The sequence below is a fragment of the Emydura macquarii genome, unplaced genomic scaffold, assembly GCF_026122565.2.
Source record: "Emydura macquarii macquarii isolate MOO-44397 ecotype Brisbane River unplaced genomic scaffold, CSIRO-AGI_Emac_v2 contig_2473, whole genome shotgun sequence".
Lineage (NCBI taxonomy): Eukaryota > Metazoa > Chordata > Testudines > Chelidae > Emydura > Emydura macquarii.
Window position 1 is genome coordinate 6871999 of NW_027132610.1, and position 25388 is coordinate 6897386.

Here is a 25388-nt window from a genome sequence, read left to right on the forward strand (position 1 = left end):
ATCTGTCATATGGGGTACCTCAGTGTCTCTTTGTCTCTGTCTTTTCTAATCAGATTGTAAGCTCTTCAAGGCAGGGAGTATGTCTCACTGTGTGTGCTGCCTCAGTTAGTAGGATGGGGCCCTGATCTCGGTTAGGTCCCTGAGGATCTACTGTAATACAAATAGCAAAAGTAACTGATACTGTTATCACTGGCAGAGCAGAAGGGGCATAGTTTGAGACAAGAGCAGATAAGAAGAGAATGTCGGAGCTGTGAAGGGCCTTAAACTTGATTCAATTGAAAATGGATAGACAGATGGACTCAAAGAGGGGGATGAACTTAACCCCCACGTTTGTAAGGACTGGAAGGGGAGATGTGAGCATCAAGAAAACCAAGCAGGAGGGTTACTGTGTTCAGATAACAAAGATTGTGGCTGTATGTGTGGGTGGGGGGAGAGGTCATATTTCAGAAGAGTTTAGGAGAAAAAATGGCAAGATTTTGACACAGTCACAACCTACAGGGCAAAGGAAAAGACATGAGCTTGAGTGACCAGGAAGATAGTGGTGTTGTGAAATGAGCCATATGATAATGGGAGTGGAGACAGCTCAGGATCAGAGGTAACAAGTTCAGTTTTGGCCACGTTAAGTTTAAGATGACAGCGATATATTCAGAAGGAAGCACCAGAGACACAGGCCACGAGGTGGGACTCAGGAACGGTCAGGAATGGAGCAGTAGATTTGTGAGTCTGGTGGTTGAACCATGTGAGTGGATGAGATCACGCAAGGAGATGATGTGAAGAGGAGGAGCCAAATATAGGGGTTTGAGAGTTCCCTGAAGAGGAGTGGGACCCGCCAAAAAGTGGTCAGAGAGAAGATGAGCTCAAGAGCAGATGGCGTAACGAAAGCAAGGTAGGGAATGATTTCAAGGAGGGTATGATTAACAGTGTCAAAAAGGGCACAGAAGTCAAGAAGCACGGAGCCAGGGGGGAGAGGAAGGCAAGGAAGGTTAGGAGGCAGTAGAGGTTTCTGGACCAGGTGGAAGCACTGGAGGAGAGTGTTGTCAACAGGAAAGAAGTACTAGAGGGAATTAAGAGGAGAAGGAGGGAGCATCAGATCTTGTCACTCTTATGAAAAGTTGGTAAGAACTTATATAGAGAGGGATGAGGGTGTGGGAGTCCAAAGTGGCAAAGAGGTGACTGAATTTGTGAGTAGGGGAGTCAATAAGGATGGAAAAGTAGTGCTGGTTGTGCAGGAATATTGCAGAACCAGAGAAAGAGAATATGATAGCTCTGATTCAGCAATGAGGTCCACGGACAGCAGTGCAGGACCAGGCCCTGAATTTATCATGGAGGAAGTCTACTGCCTGCATTTCCATGCTATCTTTAATTATGTGATCATACACCATTTCTCAGATGATATACCATAACATGCAGTTTTCTACAACCTGAGATTCATGTGTAGCCTCTCGTGATTTTTTTCATTCTTGTCTATTTACACTATTCTCACTGTCAGAATGGTCCAGTATATTTTTACTGAGTTAGACGTCTTATATTAAATATTCTCTTCTCTCTTAGGTACGTATTTTAATAATTTAGGCAGCACTTCTGGACTGCATAATTTCTTTAAATTCATGGGATGATGCAGTTAACTACAAAGCTAATTCAGCTGCAAATTTAGGTGGCTGTAAAATGACAGCAAATTTTCACCATTGTCCTTTAATCTATGTTATGTTGTATATTAATGTTACCATGTATTTTTCATATAAAAGATATCAAGGGATTCCTTGTCTGGCATACACTGCAGTCAATAGCACTGTAAGGTATTAATCTGAAGTATTACACTGTATCCAATGTTGATTGTAGAAGAAATTGTATGACATTACAATGTATTATTTGAGAGGTAGTATATGATCAAGTTACAGACTATATCATAAGGCATATACATAGAGACAGATTTAAGGTGGTGCATGCAAATTCATACAGCCTGAGACCTAGAATGGGTAATATTCAGTCTTGCACCAGGGACAGATTTAATACCTTCCCCTGGTCCAGGACTGAATATTATTTGGTATCTCATGACTTTGCAGAGCTAGAAATGGGAAATTTAAACCATTAGACTGGGGGAAGAGTCCCATCCTTCTAACAGGACACACAGTCCTGAAAGGTTTCCAGATATTAGAACTTACATTCATGTCATTATGATGTGTGGAAAAGCTATTTTTGCTTAGTTTTAGAGGTTTGTGAAATATACTAGTCACCTCCATCTCCCTCTGAGCACTGCACAATTGGTCTTCTGGTAACAAAAGCCTCTGTCTTTACAGGCAGACAGATACAAAACCCATGCCTAATAAAAACGTTTCTTTAAAAATTTTGCAAAAACTTCTGTAACATATGTGGCACATACAGAATATCTGATGATGTGGGCTGGTTAAAGGTTGTTTCAGCTTAAGTGTGAGATCAGCTGCTGGGAATCTCCCCTTTCTCCAATGCTATAAACTCCTGTTTCTAGCTCTACAGTCAAGAGATATCAGACCTCACACCTGTCATGGCCCACGACTGAACAAAGCCTGTTCTGGGACTCTGTCCAGTGTAATTTTGGGCAGGACATTTCACATTTGGGAGCAATGGTGGGGAGGGGGCATTCTTCTCTGGTAGGTTGATTCTAGAAAAATAGCATTTGAAAGCTGGTCATGGATTTTGAACATTACAATAAGTCCTGGCAGGGATAAATTAAAAGGCAGAGGGGAAAGTGTGATGGCCAGTGCATGCTAAATTCAACTTATTAAATGGCTCTGCAAATTCTTACACAATTATCATCACATATGTGGCATATTGATATAGACACATATCGATTTTTAAAATCACAGTTTTTTCATTTAAAAAACTAAAAACATCTCAATGCTACACTTCCAAGCTGTGGCAAAAAGATTTGAAAGTTTAAAACTGTTGTAACAGATTACACAAAAGGCCAACAGTAGTGAAACAGGAAAAGATGGCTCTGGCTCAGTTATGTATTCTACTGTGATAAAATTCTTTTTAGCGAGGCTGTGACTCTTGTCCTAGCTGAGTCCCTTTGGTGGAAAATAGAACATAATGCAAAGAACTGGCTGAAATCTACTGTTCAGGGTATTCCCTGCGGTGTTGGCTCTAGGTCAAAATTGTACCTGGGCTACAGTAATACTCCTTAGCTGCACAGGCGCTCATTAATTAAGGGCACTTTGGAAAATGCCCTTCACTTGTGTGCTGTGACCACTGGCCTTCTCACAGAATTTCAGGTTTCTCCCCACAGTCCTGCTACTCTTTTGAAGCCCTGCTGGAATGTGTGCTGCACTGAGGTTGCTTTCTGTAGATTGCATAGAGACTAGGAAGGAAGCCGGGGTGTAACTACCACTGCTGCGGCACTTGGGAGCCCTGCAAAGCGTCTGTGCCAGAGAAAAGGAGCCAAACTCAAGCCACGCGTGCTGCTCCTCACCCTGTCTCTCATGGGCAAGTGAGGGATAACTCCAAAAGGAGGTGTACGTGAGGGGGAAGGTGGGGTGAATTCCACAGCATGCTTGTGTGAGGAGGAAAAAGCCCCCAGCGGTGTGAGTATGGGTGAGAGAGAGAAAAAGAGGATGAAGAACCCAATGGTGTGTGTCAGAGGAAGAGAATAGTGAATGCCCAAGCTCTGTGAGAGGAGGAAAGGGACAGAAGTGAACATGTAAGGAGGAAAGGGGGGATTAACCCCCAAAGGTAAAGGTGGAGTGGTGTGTGTGGGGAGCAGGTGGTGGGGGGTGATGATTGTAGTACATATTTTACAATGGGGCAATCTCTTTTCTGTGCCATTTACAGGAGGGGAACGAACATAAGGCAGCATGAAAATTATAACTAAATTTTATTGCAGACAAGGCTAATGGCAACCCTAAATGCCAGAGTACTTGTATGAATTTGAGATGTCTCACTGCACTGCTGCTCAGAGGAAGGAACGCTCTGTCTTGTGAAGAACAGGGTAAAGAATTATTAAAATTAAAATTCTCCCATATTGGTAAAGCCAGCCAGAGGGTACTGAACAAGAGGTAGCTATTGAAGAACAGCAGGTGTGCACAGACCTTGCAATTATTCTACCGCTAAATCTCCCATTAGGTGTTGTTACAAGCTAGTAGTGTTGAAGGGGAGCTGGGCTGAAAGGAGGAAAGAAACTGGATATAAACAATAGCTTAAATAAAGGAGAGTGAGAAATGAAATTGTAGGCAACTTGCTTTGAGTTTTGACACACTCATCTAGATCCTAGATCTTTCCATCCTAGGATAAAAGAAACTTATGACAAATTTGACATTAAAGTTTCTCAAGAATTAGTAAACTCTCTGTTGTGTACAGGCCTGACACATTCATGCCACTTTCAACAATGTTAATGGGAGTTTTGTGTATGCATCAAAACACACGTATGTAACAAGTTGGGCCCATTTTCTCAGCTCTCAGCATTAGCAGCTTCCACCTCCATGCACTCATTAGTGCTCCAGCTTCCACTGAGCAAAATCCTGGCTCTGTTCAAGAACTCAAGCCTCTTTTCTTATAGTGAGAAGGAGAACACTGATAATGTTGCATAAGGTGGTAAATAGCTTTCCTGTTGCCGCTCTTATGTTTCCACTATACAGTAGAAGAAAAATATAAGCAATTATGAAATTTAAAACAAGGTCACCCTAAGACTCTATGGAATTCACTGATCTGCTATTCATGACTTTACATGTGCATAGGATCTTTGTATCATACCCAACAAGAAATATTATTGAAAAGTTGTACTGCATGCATGTTTCAAAGTGTTACATAGGAGGCCTACTTTAATTTTTAAAAGTGCCTGAATTACATTATAGATGAATGAATTCTTACACTACATTCTTACATTATATTATTGGAACATTTGATTTAAAATAAATGGATAACATACACACACAGAGGATATATGTTTTTATATAGGTATAAAAATAGATACCAACAAGACACATATGTACTAAACAATCCAAGTAATAGTACATATTTATTAATACTAACAGTGATAAACTCATCTTTTATGTCTATTAGTCTTCCTACCCACTTCGTCCTGTTTTAACTTCACTGTCATGACACATGTTTGTTTGGCCCCATCCTGCAAATACCTACACACATGCTTAACTTTAAGCATGCAAATATGCTCACTGAAGTCAATGGAACTACACACATGCTTAAAGTTAACAGTTGACTGTTTGCAGGATGGGAGCCTTATGCTACAAGTTATTCAAGGGAGGGACCTTGTCTTTTATATGTTTGTAAAGCACCTACTGTGTTTCAGGTGTTATATAAATTATAAATAGTAACTAATGACCTATAATATCCCCTTTAAAAATGCATTCTTAGCTTTGAGTCTTAGAAGAGCAAGAGCATCAAAAATATTTTATTTATAGTCTCCATAGCTTAAAGCCAGCCAAAACAAAGGTTTGTTTTATTTATTTCTTTTATAAAACTCATCTTGGGGTTGAGAACTTGTAGGCCAAGCTCAGGCCCTGAATAATTTTGAACAATAACGTGTTGATAAATAAAGTGTGCATACAAAGATCATGGTACAGTAAGTCACAAGGCACATCCCACTTGTTTTTGGTTGCAGCCCAGTCCTCCTTCCCTCATCACTATTGTCCATTAAGCAGTAGAGATGCTGGCTGCCCAGATTCCCAGCCCCTCAGGCCCTACCTCAGGAGGCACAGCGACCCTGATGACCCTTGTGATGCTGCTCCGCCTCACCAACATGGGGCCAGAGGACAATCCGGAGGCTTCTTAATAACTTTTGAGCATGTTGCCTTAGCTGCAGGGTGGATCCCGATCTAATCCCTGTCCTGCAATCTGAGCGGAGTTTGTGGATCCCCCGTGCCTATGCAAAGCAATCAAAGACTCTCATGGGTGCAGGGATCCTCCTAGATGGATCTAATTTCAGGAACAGGGACACATTGTAAATTCTTTGGGGAGGGGACATGGTTCTCTTGTTTAACTATAAAACAACCCATGTAAATTGATGCTATGTAAATAATAAAATAATGATAATGATTTATAATCCTACAAACAGAGACTTCTAGGAAAATACCAACTGATAATTAACTATAATGGCACTGCATAGGTACTGCTATAATACATTGTTAAAGGATTACAGTCCAGGTACCATACAGTCATTTGGAACTCAAACAATGCTTGTAATACAGGGGAAATCAGGTAAGCCCAGTGTTTTTCAATAATTTAGTTCTGGTCTATGCTATTTTGCCTCCAGTTCTACATGTCTGGCACTCAGCACAGTTTTCAAATCTGCTTAAAATGATTACATCTTTTCAGTAAGTATCTCTATGATTGTTTCTTCTCCTGGCTGCATAGCTGTCTGCCTGTAATTTCTCAAAGAGAGCCAGGTTTTCATGTCCATTGGCCCCTACATTCCTGCCAAAGCCCTGCAGAAATGAGAGCTGCTGCAGCTGCCGGGGTTTATTTACACACATTCCTGCCTCAAATTGAATTAATGAGCATAATTTAACTCAGGCAATGTCCTCTCTGGCTCTTGTTTCTCTTTGCCCCACTTGACATTTTGTTCTCTCTCTCTCACAACTGCTAATGTAGTCTTAAGGGGTAGTCTAACGTGACACTGGTGTAACGTTGTAATTACAAATGCACTGCAAGACCCACTTGAGTCACATAAAATAAGTTTACGGAGCTCTGCTGAGGGTATGTTTTATGAAACATCTAGGAGTCCCTTAATGAATACCCAGATGGCTAACTAGAATGTACCTGCTCTATCTGATCAGTGTTTCCTGGTTTAATGATTAGCTTCCATCAAGCTAATCAATTAGATATAAAATATCAACTCCTGTCATCTTGGAAGGCATCCTGGTCCAGCACAACACACCTATCAAATATAATTAAGCTTCTGGTGCACTTGATAAATCCTCTCCATGTACATCTCTCAGTCCATTCCGTTCTCTAAACAAGCATTTGAAACCCTAGATTCAGGATTTTGAGACTCAACTTTGCATGAGCAAACCAAGTGGATTCAGCAAGGACTTGGTTATATGTGTGATGTCTGTTTATTGCACTGAACACACCTATGAGGAATTTCCTGCATGTGATGTCAAAGGAAGAGTGCAAGACAGTTTCTCTGAATTCTTTACAATGAAATCAACGGATCTCCTGTGTATTATCACACTGTACCTTTGCTTGAAACCTTGGAACAAAGTCAGTGTGATTCTACCAAGGGAGGAAGGGAGAAGGAGAAAAGAAATTGTTCTTATAAAGAGCAGTGTACTAGCTGATGTCAACATTTCACAGACTATACTCATCATGGACAAGAATGCTCCAGTAATATGCTTAAACTTTAGATCCAGAAAGAAAACACTTGCTCAGCACATGGCAGTTTGGCAGCTGAGCCCCCTGAGAAGAGAATGCCAAATGGGTCCAATCATGCTGAATCATGTAGAGGCTTTTCTTTCCCCCACACCATATTACTATGACCATTAAACAAATTTCACAGAGATCTCCATACAATCAAACGATGCGTTTAAAGCATGGAAAACACTGGGGGGCCCTGAGTCTGCACCCTAATTCATAACAAATATCATTGACCCATTCAAGTGGTCCTAATAAAGTCAAAGGGATTGCCTGAGTGAGAAAGAGCTGCTAACCATAACTAGGGGTTTGCAAACTCTGGGCCTGGTGAGCATATCTTTGGGACACTCTTGAAAGGCTCTGTTAGAAAACTTGGTTCCAGATGGAAACGAGGAGAGGTGTTTAAGATGGATTACAGTACACTTTTTCCACTTCAATGCACACAATATATAATAGTGTTACCCCTTTTGATTTCAGCAGTTAGCAAAAATTTGGGGTCTTGCAGGTTGTTTCTATTAGCAGGAGAAACGGATGATAGAGTCAGGTATTTCTTTGTTGCAATCCAGTTTATTTACATAAAGTCCTAGTTCCCTGAACACAGTAAGAACAAGCAACAGGAGACAGTTTCTTTGTTCACATTTCCAAATCTCTTTCCCAGGCAGCACTTTACCCAAAACCTATCTGTTTTCTCAGTTTTTTCTCAGGGTCACACTATAAGTCCTTCACTGGCTGTCTTTGGCTTTCTGCTGCCCTCTCTCTCTCTCTCTCTCTCTCTCACATACACACAGCTGCAATCCAGACAATCCCCTGCCCCTTATGTTTTTTGCTGGACCCCAGGGAATACCCCTCAGACTGCATGACTCAACTCCTACTCCAGCCTGGCTTGTGGCCTGTGTTTTGGGAGGAGGCCCATATTGTTTAGATATCTATTTTATAAAGCAGCTCAATTGCTTTTTACATTTATCCTGAATGAAGAGCAGTTGTTCATCCACCAGCTTCAATGAGCTTTTGCCCAATCACTCCCCCATCACAACAATAGCATTTCTCCCAAGTAGAAGAGGAAAACAATTTGACAGAGCCAGGTTTTAATTTTCTGTTATTCTACCAGATGTGACCTCGGTACTTCACATGCCCACATTTTTTATCTATGTGGAGTTTTACACAGTCATACGGAAAATTAATCAATCTATCTATCTATCCATAAAAAAACTAAACAGGGTTTTCAGTATCTTCACCAATGTTTCATCTAACATTTACATCATTATATTGTTGAAAAACCTGCCTTGAATCTTTAGTGAATGCAGCTTCTGTGCAAGCAATGTTCAATATGGTTATTCTTCATGTTTCATTGAAATCATGTAGTGCAGAAACTGAAAAATATTTTTCTTAGTTCATCCCTTTATTACAAAACAAACTCAAATCACTAGAGCAATGATGTTTCCTTCATGTGACAAAATGACATATGTCAGATACATCAGGCTGCTCCATTTTTATATATACATGTATCTATCTATCTATCTATCGTATTATAAAACAAACTAACAGCATCAACAGAAATGTATTGGCCACTGATGTTTATTTGTGTTACACATTTAAAGGAATTTTACTGCTGAATTGTTTGTTTGCAAAAATGGATGCAATGTGGAAATAAGCGTCCTTCATGTCGAGGGTGGTGTACCAGTCACCTGGATCCAGAGAGGGGATGATGGAGGCCAAGGAGACCATGCAGATCTTCAGCTTCTTCATGAATTTGTTGAGGTTTCACAGTTGCATAATTGGTCTGAAACCTCCATTGGCTTTCAGGATTAGGTAATAGTGTCAGTAGAACCCCAGGCCCCTCAGCTCCAGTGGAACCTCTTCCACTGCTTCCACCCTTAGGAGCAACTGCAACTCTTGGGGTAGAAGCTGCTTGTGAGAAGGATCCCTGCAAAGGGTCAGGGAGGGGGTGGAAAGGAGAGGAACAACAAAACTGAAGGAGGTATCCCAGTGCTATTGTATGTAATACCCATTGGTCTGAGGTAATACGGGCCCAGGCCCAACAGCAGTGGGATAATCAGTCCACAAAAAACAGGGAATTTGGATCCACAAACTGTCCTGGCATGCCGTCTCTGGGCATCCCATCAAAAAGGCTGCTTTGACCCCGCCGACTGTCTGGGGGGTGTAGGCGCGGATGCAGACAAAGACTGTGGTGGAGGCCTCCTCCTACAGCCCCTGCTTCTCCTCCTGCTATAGTCTTGTAAATCAGGCGTCAGGAAGAAGCAAGCCATTGGCTGGGGCCTATAGTGCTTCCTCGCAGGGGTTGGTGTGTGAAGACCTAAGGACTTAAGTGTGGCCCTTGAGTCCTTCAAACTGTGTAGTTTGGAGTCTGTCTGCTCAGCATAGCCCCAAAAAGGTCTGCAATGTTTGTTGGACCTGACAATTGAAGCCATGAGCTTCTCTGCATAGTCACAACATGAAGCCATGGATTGGACTGCCAAGTCCACCACATCCAGGGCTGCCTGCAGGGATGCCTTTGCTATGGCCTTGCCTTCCTCTACAAGAGCCTCAAACTCTATTGTGGATTCCTGCGGTAGCAACTTCTTAAATTTTTGCATAGAGTCCCAGGAATTGAAATCGTACCTGCTCCGGAGTGCCTGATGATTGGCAGTCTTGAGCTGGAGACCCCATGAAATAGACCTTCTTCCCAGAAAGATCTAACTTATTGGCATCCTTGGCTTTGGGTGTTGGTCCCTGTCTGCCCTGCCTTTCTTGCTCGTTGACTGCCTACACCACCAAAGAGCCCTGTGGTGGGTGAGTGTACAGGAACTCAAACCCTTTAGCCGGGACAAAGTATTTCCTTTCGGTTTTCTTTGCTGTCAGCTGAAGGGATGCTGGGGTCTGCCAGAATACCCTGATGGGGTCCATGATGGCATCATTCAGGGGCAATGCCAATCTTGCAGGCTCTGTTGCTATCAAAAGGTCTATAGGGGAATGGGAGGACTCTCTGATTTCCTCCACCTTGATGCCCAGGTTCTGATCTACCCTCCTTGGAGCTCTTGATGTGCCCTGTAATCCTTCTGTGAGGGCGCCATGTCAATTCCCACAATGCCTCATCTGGGGAAGAGGCAGAGGATGCATGGGCCGGCAGCGGGCCCTGCTCTTCGCCCTCGGTGCCAACTCTTGATACACGGCACCAACCTCTGTACCGGAGCCTGTATCATGTTCTGGGGGTGGTGGAGGTGGTCTGTGCTCTGAAGCCAACAAATATGACCTTCTGGAATGGGAACCTGGCTGTGATGGGAAAACCCAGGAGTTCCGGAAAGGCCACTGTACAGGGAACTGCCCTAGTGGCACGCCACAGGTGGGACTCCCTGGCTCGGGTCCACAGCGGGACAGTGCCAGCTGAAATGGCTGTTTTGGCTCCTTTGTGAGACATAAGACTCTGCCTCCAACATCGGTCACACCCTGGCTGTGTCCCTCTGTCCCGCTGACCTTGGTGTTGGCGACGGTGAACAGTTCCAAGGATCTTTCGTTGGCATGTCTTTCTTCGGCACTGGGGATGTTTGACGGTGCTGCAGATCCTTAGATGACTCGTTTCAGTGCCGGAGATGGGGAACAACAGCGGGTGTCTCTAAGTGTAACTGGGGTGCTCCTTATTGAGGCTGAGGTGCTCGGTGCCAAGTCCGAGTGACGCGGCTCAGAGGGAGGTTGGAGTGCTGCCTCCAGGAGGACAGACCGGAGTCTAATGTGTCTATCCTTTTTGCTGTGGGTCTTGAAGTCCCTACAAATCCTGCAATGCTCCTGCATGTGAGCTTCCCCCTGACACTTGAGGCAGCTGGAATGGGGGTCAATCACAGACATAGGCTTGTGACAAGACTCAAGGCTTAAAACCCAGAGACCAAGGGATGCCCTGGTGCCAGGCAGGCTAACCCCGCTTAAGGAGTGTCACTAACTCTTAACCAACTATTAATAACCAAAATCTAACTACTAAATTCAATGAACTATATACAATAAGACAGAAAAGTCCCCTGAGGAACACTTGCAGAAGCAAGAACAAGTTGTCATTCCAGTGACCATCACGGGTGGGAAGAAGGAACTGAGGGGACAGTGGGTTGACAGAGTCCTTTATACTGGTGCTATTAGAGCATGACTCCAGGGGGCACGAGAGCAGACCCAACAGATACCACTGAGGGAAAAACTTTCCAGCGACATTGCTCGGGGTGAGCACATGCCTACCCTGGAACGGACATGAGCAAGCACTTGAAGAAGAACTAAACTTTTTCTGACTGTCTATTCTCTAGTGCAGTGGTTATCAATCTGTGGTCTACAGACCCCCTTATGTCTAAGGAATCCACAAAAAGCTGTCGTTACCATTGAACAATGGTTTTCAATCTGTGGTCCACAGTCTATGTCTAAGATTTCCAAAGGGCTCCACACCTCCATTCAAAATTCAAAATGAAAAAAAGGTTGAAAACCACTGCTCTAGTGCAGTCTTCTCACCACTAGCCAATAGCAGCTACAGTTTATTTGTTTAGAATCCTCCTTACATGTAGATTGATGAAAATAGATCATAATGGCTCCTCATGAAAAATTCTAAGAAACTGAAAAGTGGCAAAATCAAAACTGATAAAAGAAAATGCTTTTTCACACAATGAACAATTTTTCACAAACCACACATTAGCCCATGGAATTAATCACCACAAAATGTCATTGAGTTTGGCGGGATTCATAAAAAACTGGACAGCTGATATCTGGAGTTATAGTATTAAATATTAAACAAACAAGAGTTTTGGAAGGGCTGTTTAAATCTTCTTGCTTCAGGGCATAAACCACGCACTAACTATTGGGGATTAGGCAGAAATTTCCATGGGGACAACTGCCTACTGCAGTAGTGTTTGCATCTTCTTCAGAAGCGGTTGGATCTGGGTCATTCTTTGATATAGGATACTAGACTAGCTGGACCATTGCCGGGCAATTCCTGTGTTCCTAAGTTCCTTTCCTGTCATGATGGTTCAAAATGCTGACAGTTTTTGTAGGCAATAGTGTCAATGCACATTGCCTTCAGTACACTACAATACAGTAACTACTTTTCTAAGTTTAAAAGGTCAGTTGGTTTTAATTAAGAAAACACTTAATAGGACACCTTCAAACCAACTTTCGAAGAACATGCAATAAGCTTGGCAGCTGACAAAGAGAAACTTCTAAAAACAAGCATAAATAATCTGGAGAAATCTAAAAAGGACTTTAAGTAACCTCATATTCCAAACTGTGAATAATGATGTGATTTTTAGCATATTCCTTTACCATAGGACTATAATTTATTTCTCAGGGAAAGGGCTGGTTTCTCTGTTTTCATGAACAGAGCTATATACTACTTTGAAGGCAACAAATCCGGATATTCTGCCAATTATCTATAGGTGTAAAAGATCTTTATGTATGCTGCTTTTCAAATTAAGTTACTGTTATCTGGTTTCTAACCATAGTTTGGCCAAACAATGTGGACAGGGCCAGTCCATATTGGAACAATGTTAAAAACCATGGTAAAAGCCCCACTGGCTTGCCAGACTCTGTTAGAAATAGATTTACCTGCAATCAAGTTACATTTTATTAATTGCATGTCTGTTTAATATGCTAATCCTGTAGCTAGAGTTCTTGCAAATGAGATCCTTGATTTGGGACTTTGTAAGCTCCCTTTCTTCCATATTATTTTTCATAGCTCCAATTAGCCATTTCCATCAAATATTCTAATGACCTTAAACACATCAAAATAGGAGAAAGATACTCTATATTCCCTGTATACTAGCAACATATTGATTTACATAATTGGTCTGAAATCTTCCCTTCATTATCTTTTTCTACGGTTCCTCTTTGTCATGACACTAACATTTATTTAAAAAAAAAAAAAACAACCCTTTCTATCCTGCTGAACTTTTTCAAATTTTATTTTTAAGAAAAGTTGCTTCTGGTAGAGCAAGTGAGCCACATTTTCAAAAAGTGGCCTTTGATTTTGCACTTGTGAAATTGAGCAAGGAAAATTTGCACAAGTAAAATTCAAAGGCTGGTTAAGACTGACTTAATATTTGGCTGTATATTGCCAGTTCTGAGACCAACGTGAATTTTTATGGCCAAGGTTTAAACCCGTGAAAACAGGGGTTTATATGGGAAATGCTGACACAACCTTTGGTACAGCTGCATGAATATAACAGCTTTAGATCTCCACAAGGATTAAATTCATATGAGTAACAAATTTATTGTACAACTTTAAGAAATAGCCAGGAGAGATTTGCTGATGAGTTGCCAATGGGAGAGAGGTGTTCCTGTTTATAGGAAGCATCTTCAAGGTGTGCATGTTTATTCAGATAATTTCATATTCAGAATATGGCCTTTAAAAAAGATATTGCAGTGTCATTTTATTGATCTCTTTTGTTTTTGGCCTGTCCTGCGGCATGACAACATCAGAGATCTACAATGGCATATTCGTTTATGAAAGTCATTAATGGATCACAAAAATAACTAAACCATTTCCTAAGCAGATGTTTAAAAGAAGCATGCATACTTCATTACTCTACTTTAATTTGTCTGCTCAAAGCACAGGCCAAAGCTCTACAAAAAAAGTAAGTTACAAAACCCCATCAAGTGCAATGGAGACCTTTGCACATAATTATAAAAACAAACAAGATCAGCAGGCATGTGGACTTCAGTCTGCAGGCAGAAGTCTGATTTCTGACTAACATCTGAATGAAGAGTTTCCACAGACTGAAACAATGACACCACAATGTAATGTGCGAGTGATTGTAGACAAACAAACCACAATCAGAACAACCCATTTTCTAACCAGCACCAAACTCTGGAAACGAGAAGCCAAAAGTACAACAGAAACCTCTGGAAAAAATGTAAAAACTGAAAAGAGAAAAGTAAAAATACCCGTGAAAATAGGAAAATATACACTGAGCTGTAGATGTTGTCAACAGTTGAGTTAAGAATTAAAAGAGTAGTAATGTGAAGCCTGTTTAACACGAACACTGAAATATAGCAGATTATACTGCACTGGAAAAAGGATTGCTCTTTTGTGCAGGCTCCTCTTCTCACACTCCTTAACATGAATACAACAAACTCCCTCCAAATAGCCAGGAGATATAATCAGACTAGATTTTAGCCAGATGACTGGTCACATGACCAATGGGTTCTTCTAAAACTGTACAGTCCTGGCCAGCCAAACCATTTTTTTTGACAAAAGTTAGAGGACTGATGAAAGAGCTGGAGATAGGTATGTCATGCTCAGAGATCATGAACAGGAAAGGAAAAGAAGCTCCTTGCAAAGCAGAAGAACCTCTTTTGGCATGAATAAATAGATCTACCAAAGCAGCACCACGGAGGTGAGGAGTCTTCACTATTGATTCAAAACACATTCCTAATAGCACTCAAAGTAAAAACAGAGATGCTGTGATGGGGCGTCCATCCCACACAGGACTGGAAGGGGTTAAGGTGGCCTGGTAGGCCTATTAACTCCACAGGCTGCACCTGGTGGGAGAGCCAGGGAGCAGGGAATTGATTCCAAGCAGGTGCAGCTGTGCAGGTATAGGTGGGGCCTATAAAGACAGGAAGCTGGTAATAGACAGGGGCTACTGTTGAGAAAGGGTATTCACACCCTGGGAGGGGGAGGAAGGTTTGGAGCTAGTACTCCCTGGGAGGGGGGTACCAGAAGAGAAGGAAGCTCCAAGGAAGGAGCACTGAGGGCTGGAAGAGTAAAGCCCAAAACTGCTGGGTTGCAGGTCCCTGGACTGGAACCTGGAATAGAAGACAGGCCAGGGTTCCCTTACCAGCCACTGAAGGAGTGGCGCCCGAGGTAGTGAATGGGAAGAACTTGAAGGTACTTTGTCAACTTTGGCCCTTCCAACCACTGGGACGGCAAAAGGCCTTAAATGTGGAAGACATAAGTAATGTTGACCTGTAATCAAAATATTGTGGTCTAAGTCAAAACAATACCGAAATCATAAGTTTTAGACATGACTGCATACAATGTCACCTGGCAAAAAAAAAACCTCACTGTCACTAAGCGCCTAACACTTCAAACAAACCACAGCAGAGGAATTTTTTATTTTATTTAAGAAAAACAAGAATAAACAAAAATGGACAATGAGGTTTATGTATGATACAAATTACCTCTGAGTCTCAGGAACAAAATAAATGAGGCAAAGACCCATACAAGATGCTTATATAGAGAGGGGGGAAACAGGAACTGTCAGACCAGAACAGATCAACAATATCCTGTCTCTAACAATGGTTAATTCCAGATGCTTCAGAGAAAAGCATAAACCTCCCATAAAGCATTTAACAATACAATATTATAACATAGGAAGAGAGGGTAGGGGGATTAGTTTTCAGCCCAGCTGCTACTCAGATTAAGACATGAGGCTTGATATATTTTGATGATAGTGAGTGCAATCACATAAGTTATTCTTATTTACATAGGGCCAATGCCTGCCTTGACTTTATGTCTGGGACTCAATGAGGCGAGAAGGGCAAAAGCAGTCTTCTTTCACCCCACCCCCATTTATGTGGCCCAGGTAAGGGACAGGCAGAATAAAAAGGGGTAGAAAATAGGCTATGTATGGCCATACACCCTGATGCACTAGCCAACAGATTAGGCTGGCCACACAGAGTATTTAGCTCAAAAAGGAGTTCAGTAGAAGACAAGCCGCCTCAGCATATCTGGGAACGTATAGTATTCTCCCTGGGAGAACATGTCTCTGTAACAGACCTTTCTTAATGGCACCATCAAGCCTGTAATATGTACATTATAATGTACATATTCATATATTGATGTACAAAGCTACTGGTTTCAATGTTACCTTGAAGCAATGAGTTCCACATACTAAAAAGGAGGAGGCTCAGACAGGTACTCAGTGCGTGCAGTATGCTGTTTGCAGAAATTTTCATTATAAAAATAGCTAGTCCAAACTGGCACATGTGCACAACTCAGACCATGCAGAGGCAAGGATTGTAGATCCCTTTCTTTCCTCGATAAAACTTCCCTGTGCAAACACCAACCAAACAGAAAACCCAAAGAGGCTCAAGAAAACAAGGGGACCATGCTGAGGACACTCCTGTCATACATAAATCTAATTGGAGGTGTAGATTTGGAGGTGTAGATTTCCATTGCTACTTCTAGTACTGTTTAGGGAAAGAATGTGTGGGTTTAAAAAAAGACAACCAAAAAGCTACCAAAAATTTCCTACTTAATTTCCAAAGTGTCAAATGTCTTTTGTTATTGGAAAATTTCCATTAAGTTCCACTGGGATTTCATCACTGCTTTGACTTCTTATTACTATGTTTCATTTATTGTATTATGAAATGTATTAAGTGAAACAAAAGAAATATGTTGTCTCTGACAGCAGAGAATAACACTTTAATTCCAGTAGTTACTTCCCTTTGCCTCAAGGAAAAACCTGCATTTTTTCCTCATGTGAGAATGCTCCAAACATAATGTACAAGAGAAAGAAATACTTAGTCATTAATAATAAACCCCAGAAGAAACAATACATCTTTTCAGATGCTTAAATATCTGAGACCCTCCATGCAGATATTTGGTGAATCGATGGAATAAAATGCTTTGCACGTCATGTATATCTTACTTGTGGTGGGAAGCGCTTGTTGTTACAGGCACTAGCTAAGCATTATAGCCATAAGGAACTAGGTTGCTTTCAAGTGCTATAGTATAGCATTTTGTGTAGTAGAAGTGCTTAATGATTTTTGAAAATGAATTTATTTAAATAACTAGAAACACTCTAATGAAGGAGAGATTCAAAAACAAACCATGAACTCTTCACTGTGTCACTTTGCTTTTAACATATCTTGATTACTTACAATTGGAAAAAGGAAAAGAGCTTGAAGAAAGGAATAACGTAAATAGTCTGGAGAAGAGAGGCAATCCATTTTACAGACTGTAGTCTAGCTTGGTCCCAAGCTCATTTGACCATTGTTTGGTATTATGCAGCAAATTATTTCTCGAGAGCTGCTGTACAAGTTAATGTAAGTTCTATAGAAGTTTCCTCTACCTTAAGGGTCCTCCATCATTTTCAAAAACTCTCCCCTCTCCTCCCCTCAAAGTATATAAACCAGGGAGCAAAAATATGATGATACTACAATAGAATGGTACAGTTTAAACTAATTTTTATGCTGAAACGGTATATTATATTACACATAACTCCCTTTCCCCCAAAGGCTCTTGTACTCTTGCTAAGATGATGAACAACTCCATAATGTCTTTGATAGCTGATTACTGATCCAGGAACAGCTATGCAAGTATTGGACTACATTAATGCTCTCACTCAATCACTCACAATGTAAATGTTGTGCTTTCCATGAGAATAATCTACAGTATTGTTTTACCCTCAGCAAGATAATAATGTCATATCTCAAGACATCATTTGTTCTGGAAAACCAAAGAGTATAAAATAACATGGCTTAAGTACAAAAACATTTTCTAGAAAGTACTCAGGCAAAAAAAAAAATGCTATTTAACATCAGTCACTTTGCTCTGGGGCTTATGAGTTACACTGTGGTTAACATCCACTCCAGTCATTGGTGCTTTTTGGGGGTTTTTGTTTGTTTGTTTGTTATTGCAATAAAAAAAAGTTCTAAAGACCACTGTATTCTAGAACTGAACTCTATAGTCTGAACCATCTAATACATGGGACTAGTTTACCTTAACATTTGTTCATTAATAGGAACATTAAGAGTCTGCGGTTATGGACTGCAAACACGATTCATGGCTGCGTATGAGACAATCAAATTTCAGCCTAATTTATGGAAATGTGAATTAGAGCTGCTCATACAAATATGCACTGTGAAACACACTGAGGACATTATGAAATACTATCAAAGGAATTCGGTGTTGTCTCTGTCAGTCATATGATGGCTGACCCCATCCTGTCAGCTGTCATTCTCTCTCCTTGCTTTAGAAAGCTGTCCATTACAATCTACTATAATCTCCATTATCCTCTGCATTGTACCACAATATAATGAAATATTTATTAGACCAGAACCACACTGAAGCAGAATGATGCCAGAATTAGTCTGGTTTACTATATGAAATTATGTGATAAGTAACCTTACAAAGCATTAATTAAGTTCTTGGGTGCTTTGCTTTTCTTATTTTCTGATGTGCAAAGATGACATTTTATAAAAATTAATGTGCTTAGTTTCACTATTATAACCATTCTCATTTTGCTTTTTCCTCTTTCCTATACACACAATAGCATATTTACAACTTTAAAGGTAACTCCAAACTTCCTGGAAGAGCATCTTTTCAAGTAACTGACTCTGATGGCATTGGAGTGTGCTTGGAGTAGATTTTACTGTATATTTACTAACCCCTCATTTCCTAGGAATCTTCTATTCTAAATACTCTGACTGGGCTCTTAGGGAGTTTTGACAGGCTCATTTTTCTCTCTGTTCACCACAGATTGAAAAAATGACACCGAAGGGTGAATTTCACCACCTGCAAGAACTGACATTGAAGGAACAAATCCAGAACTCCACTAACATTGTCAAGGGACCTATAACGTATAAGCTTCCCTTCTATTTCTGACCATCCCATAAATTGTTTTCAGGAATATTCTCTGTTCACTTTTAACAAGTCAGGGGAAAGGAATAGTAGAAAGCCAAGTATACGAACAGAGGAAGTACACAACCCAAATTTTTTAAAATATCAAATTTTTCTCTGGCATTTTGTCAAACTTTTGTTACCAAGAAAATCTCCCAACAGCAGTGTTAATGACAAGCCTAGCCCCATTCCCATCCAAGTCAGTGGGAAAACTCCAGAGAGTATCTACAGCATGTGCAGTGAATAACATTGTGAATAACTTTGAGAACCAAGCTCTTAGGTCTTAATTACTATTGTAAAACTTCAACACTTGTAGAAATGTTTTACACAAAGCTTATGTGCACTCACTGCAGGCATTTCCTTTCCAAGCATCATCCTGTTGCTGTATTGGCACTGCAGGTAATATTACTTTCCAAAGGCACTGAAGACAAAATGCTGCAGTTAGAAAACACACTCACCAATCTTTCCCATATCCAAGCATGAAAACTAACCTGTCCAAGCATGTCTGGTGCAATGGGTATGGCAGGCCATATGGCAGAGTAGACTCCGAAGAACACCAACCAGAGTAGCATGCTTCCCCAAACAGCCAGGTGACTAAACTGTAGAAGTGAAAAAAAACAAAACACAATACAGCTCTCTTTCCACTTAATATCCACACTTTTATTTTTCTCCTAAGAGTCTTTTTCTGTCCAGATCTCTGTCAGTCTCTCTCACAGCTGTCTACTGTACTTGGTTTTAGGCCAGTGGCACAGATTGGTTTAAACAGCACAGAAAGCTCCACTCTTTAATCTTTTCTCCATGACACAGCAGATAGACAGCCTTTTCAGCCAGTCTGTCTTACTTATAGCTTCAGAAACACAGATTTTCCTTAGAACGCTGATGTGGCTCTCTGACTCCTGGTTCCTGTTTTACTCATGCTGCGTTACATGATGCACTAACGTGGAAGTTTTCAAAGGTATGGCTTAGAGATCACACCCACAAAAATTTTATGCTATTGCATGTATATATATATATAAGCCATGTGCATCACTAACATACCCATCACTGTAAGAATCAAATAGTGTGTTATACACAATGACTACAAGAATAATCACCATCTATTATGTACTGATTATTTTTAAAATGTGTACTAGGTGATTTATGGATATGCAAGACAATCCATGCCCTGAAAAGTCTACAGTCTAAACAACTAAATGGAACGGATGAGGAAAAAGGAAGCAACATAACTGCAAAGTGAGCAAGGAGTTGTGTTGCATATGTTGAATACAAAGTGTGAGGTCATAAATGACTGTATTCTGTACATACACACTATTGCCAGAGGGTTTTGAAACTTGAGGTGGAAAGCTGAGTTTACCTTTAATATTGAAAGAGTGAATGCTATTTTATTTGGGCTCACACACATCATCGTCATTGGATTTCTATAAAAGGAGAGAATGTTATCTAGCAGTTAGAGAACGGGAACTATAAGCCAGGACTCCTAGCTTCTGCTGCAGAAACTGTCACTGATTTTGCATGGTGGCAAATCACTTCAACTTCCGGTGCTGCAATTTACTCATCTGTCAAACAAGTAAAATAATTCCTGCTTTACATGGGTATTGTAAGGCTTAATTAATGCTAGAAAAGTGCTGTGGGGTCCTGAAGAAAGGTACTACAGATGCAGAGTATTGTTCTTAATAATAAATACATATATATATTTTTAAATGCCGATCACAGACATATATTGAACTTCCTGATTATGTGTTGAGAGAATCTTACTAATCCATATTCTGAGATATGAATGTTGATCATCTTTCATCATGGATCATCAAGTCATTTAACAAGGTCCCATCTTATCAGTTTGCATTCTCATGCATGTATATTTTGACAGCTTGTAGATGATTAAATATCAAAACCAATAAAGGAAGTTTAAAAATATTTAGAATACATACTAAACCAGAATTTTTAAACTAATAATTTTAATAATAACAATCTTACTACTAACAACTCTTGGCATTTACATGGCTAAATGTGTTAAAATTGCTTTATAATATGAACATATTAATCCTCAAAACAGCCTGATGGGGGTGATTTGGAAATATTAGTCCCTCAATTTTACAGATGGCAACATGCGAGGCAGAACGCTGGAATGATTTATTTGCTTCAGGCAAAGTCTAGAACTCAAAACCGTTCCACACCCTCACCTGTGTTCATTCCTCCAGACCACATCGCCTCCTAGAGAGGCTGCTTGTAAATAAGTCATTTTATTTCCTATTTTAAAAGTATTTCTTACAATTTTTAATGTTTATTTCATTTGAAATGAATGTAAGTAATACAGGGGCTGTTGTTTCTGTTAGCGCCACGAGGAACCGCTTAACAACTCACTATGAGTTCAATCTTACAAGGTACTAGTGTCCTCTTCTCCCACTGCCTTCAGTTCTGATTGAGAAAAGCACTTAAAACACGTGCTTAGGTCCTCTCCTAAATAGGGATGGAGTTAAGCACATACTTAAGTGCTCTCCTGAATCACAGCCTTCAGTGGTAGCTGAGGGCGCTGAACACCTCCTAGCGTTCAGCTCTTACAGAGTTGCTGCAGGAATTCATATTTCAAGGAAAAATGGGATGGCATGAGGAAAAACCTGTAAAAAGTCATATTTTCAGAACAGACTACTGCTCCCTCTGAGCTGCAGCAATTTCAAGCAATAAGCCAGCAGACTCAGCACGCTTCAGGTTGAAGCTTCTGCTACAAGTCGCTAGAGTCGCTAAGATTAAAAGAGACAAAGATAAACAAAGGAAGACCTATAGGCCCTTTTTTTTGGCTTTTTAATAGGTGTGTTTATACAGAATGAGGGTGAAATAGCATCTTCCTCTACCTTGGCTCTACCCTCTCTTCAATACCTTCACTAGATACCTCTCTAATTCTGCAACAGCTTTAAGCTCTGCAGACTTACTTTCATGGCATGATGCTGCCCCTACTTACATCTCTTCTCTCATGTCCACCCCATTTTCCTTCTTGTGGTCATTTTAAATCACTTCTCCCACCCTCTCAGATGTATTCTTTTCCAGTTTTCAGCCTTGTGCCTTCTTTCATGATCCTGATGCTTGGAACAGCCTCCTACTCCACGAATGCCATGTGTCCTTTCTCTCCTGCTTGCAATAATTCCTTAAACACAACTTGTGTGTTGCCTCACATTGTTGCTTTCACACCAGTATGAACTGGCTGATTTTTCTGATTCACACAGGTGTTAACCAGAAGTAACTGATGAAGATATAAAATCGATGTAAATCAAGGGAAAATCAGGCGCATAGTGTCTTCAGTTTTCTCATGTTATTCTGTGTATCCTATCAATCTAAATTAATTTGTAATTCTTCTGAGGCAGGAAGCTAAGCTACTGTAAGTGTTTTGTGAAAAGCCTTTTGTAATGCTACAAATATACTATATACAACAATAAGTCATTCTGAACTATGCCACTCTAAAGTTTTAACTTTACATCATGGAACTGCCATTGGTCATACCATTCCCTCTATCCTGCTTACTGGGTAAGTCAGGATAAGAACTTCTGTGCATCTGTGTTAGTTCTTTATTTAGAGCTTTCAGGTGTACCTATCACATTCTCTCATGTGGCCAAGTGTATCTCTCACTCTTGAGAATAAACCTGCATGTAACCAATCCACTCGATGATGGAGAAGAAGCTTAGAGTCATACATTTAATACTCTTCAAGTAATATGAATGTTCTTCATGCATTGATTCACTCACAGCTGAAACAATAAGTATTACCAACACAAGGCTTCCAAGGAGAAACAAATCACCATGGGGCCCAAGCAAGCGAGTGAGGAGTTAGAAGGAACTTTTCTTTATATTATTTTTATATCAGAAAAACTCATGCGACTAATTTATAAAAGAAAGGAGTTTCCCTGTGTTTCTGACAGGGAAGATTTTTTGCACATGCTGACATTTTATTAATAAAATTCTAGTATTAAAAAAATGGGATTTATTGACCTGTATAAGTGCATTTTTTGGCTAAATTCAGAAAGCAGGAAGGTCAGTAATTGGTATCTTTTCAGTCACATGGGGATAATTATTCAGGGAAGAGGGATAAGAAACATCAACTTATTCTGAATGTAACAGGATTTGAAGAGGCCCCATATGGCTAGGGAGCAGATTTGGATATGTCAACTTACAGTGTATGTGGGGTTCATTTGTTTTTAATAAATGATTTTATATTTCAAAATGGCACTGAACTACACATCATAAAAAAATCTCTGAACAAACAACCACAGAAATAGCACAAATGTTCTTTGATATGTTTCCCATGAAGGAATGAGGCACCACTTTCAAAATAATAAAGTAAAACAAAATAATCCACTTTTTCATCTTCAAAACGTTGGACAAACATTAGCTAACTAATTCTCATGAGTCCTCGGTAAGGTATGTAAGTATTATTACATTTTAAAGCTGGAGGAGTGGAGGCGGTGAGATTAAAGGACTTGGCCAAGTCCATTAAGGGAGTCAGTGGGGTCCTGATGGGATACGAATGCAGGAGCCCCTGGATCACATGCTTGTGCTCAGAATATTAGACCACATCACTCCATTTTTTCTAGTAATTCCACTGGGTTAAATCTTTATTGTTACAATGCAAATAAGAATAAATGATTTGTGAGGCACTTTACAGACATAATAGTCCCTATTCCAAAGAGTTTAGTATAGTTAACAGATACAAAAAGAAAATTATTTGCAGCTGAACTATATATAGTATGTAGAGTACTCTGTGGCCTACATTTTCAAGTGATTAATGATTTTGGAAGCCTTGATTCTTACGTATCCAACTTGAGACACCTCAAACTCCTATAAGATGTTTCAAATTGGATGCCCAAAAATTGAAGCGCCCAAAAATCACTAGTCATTTTGGAAAAGTTAAGTCTTAATATTTCTGAAAAGTTCTGTTAAGGAGGCATCAAGGTAAAAAATCATTGGATTTCTAGGAGGCTGTTACCCTAGATCTGCCACCTATGGCATGCTTACCCATTAGACAGCAAGTAATAGCCAACCATTGCAGTGAAATACTTAAGAATCTGAGGTTCAGAGAATGTGTACGGTTTTCAATTATCCTTAAATCTAACACAATTCTCTGGTTCAGAAAATGCAACTGTGTTTGGAAACACAGAGAGAACAAGTATATAAAAGACTCGATGGACTTGAAAGATAAAGAATTGCCAAAAGAAGGGTCTGACCGAAAGCCAACTGAAGTCAATGGAGGTCAAGCCCTAATTTCATACTGATTGCTGGACATCTTTTGTTTGGTACTGTATGCATTACTTTCAAGGTGGCTATGTAGTGGATCAGGTAATGGAAAAAACGTAAATTACAGGCCAATTCACTAATTTTTACAGTGTTACTCTAATGATGGCCATATCCAATACATTATATTCAGACTATTTACAGGAGCCAGGCAAGTAGAACATTTTTCTCCTTCCCCAGTTCAAGGTTTTGATGGCATGTCCTTGTTATTATACTATGCACCTGCCATCTGGAGTTATCGCCTAACACAAACATACTCTAAGAAGTGAAAAGCAAGGAAAATACTGATGTAACTCCAGATGTGAGATAATTCTAACCCAGAAGAAAACACACCTCCATTTCTTCCACTTCAAACCTAAATACAAAAAATATTCATTTCTATATTAAAATATAACATACAATGGGAAGAAAGATGTGGGCAAGAAAGATATAAAAAAAGATTGAGGAACACTTACTTTAGTCCATGCTGTGGTTTCTAAACCAGCTTTCAAACAAACAGTAACCACAACATACTGTGGAAAGAAAGAAATGGAGGAAATAGATTATATTCAGTATGTATATCCCACTCCTAGCTGTTTAAACCTTCCCCCTTCTAAAATAACAATACTTTTATTTATATGCAGGCTTTTGAATACCTAAAAGTATAATTTTTAGGCAACATCATTCAGTACATTTCTGAAGGAGGGAATGAAAAGAAAAAGACAAAACATTTACACACACACAGAGACACAAACAGGGTCTAATTCTGATCTCACTCATATATCTACTGATTTATACCAGTGTCTGATTGGAAGCAACTCTTCTATTCAGGAAAATGGCTAAGATATAAATGCTAAGAACTTACTGTATAAACAATGTTTCCAACAAATAAATAGTCTGATCCTTGGCCATTTGTGAACACTGCATCTGAAAGAGAGATAACAAAGCTTATCATCATATTTGATAATCAGTGTATCAACTGAATCAAATAAAAGGGGAGATTTTCAAAGGCAAAGCTTTTCAATAACGTGCTTGGAAAAATCTCTCCCAAATTTGTCTTTGTAGAGTGCCTTTCATACCCTAAGCTTCTCAAAGCACTTTAAAAACCAATACGTTAGAAACCGGTGATGTGATGTGTTAGCCAGGGCTTCAACCATTATATGCTCAGAAGTATCACAGTCACAACCTCGGTTGTTAAAAGC

General features: G+C 40.1%; 1 protein-coding gene across 2 annotated transcripts in view; it reads right to left on the minus strand.

Moving 5' to 3' along the window:
* Nucleotides 1–25388, minus strand: part of ATP8A2 (ATPase phospholipid transporting 8A2) — a 523365-nt gene that overhangs the window by 98172 nt on the left and 399805 nt on the right. For both annotated transcript variants that reach the window (XM_067562894.1, XM_067562893.1), the window contains 3 exons: nucleotides 25052–25113; nucleotides 24663–24719; nucleotides 19423–19530 (listed from right to left, as the gene is read on the minus strand). In XM_067562894.1, the coding sequence (XP_067418995.1) occupies nucleotides 19423–19530; nucleotides 24663–24719; nucleotides 25052–25113 (227 nt within the window). The remainder of the gene's footprint in view (nucleotides 1–19422; nucleotides 19531–24662; nucleotides 24720–25051; nucleotides 25114–25388) is intronic.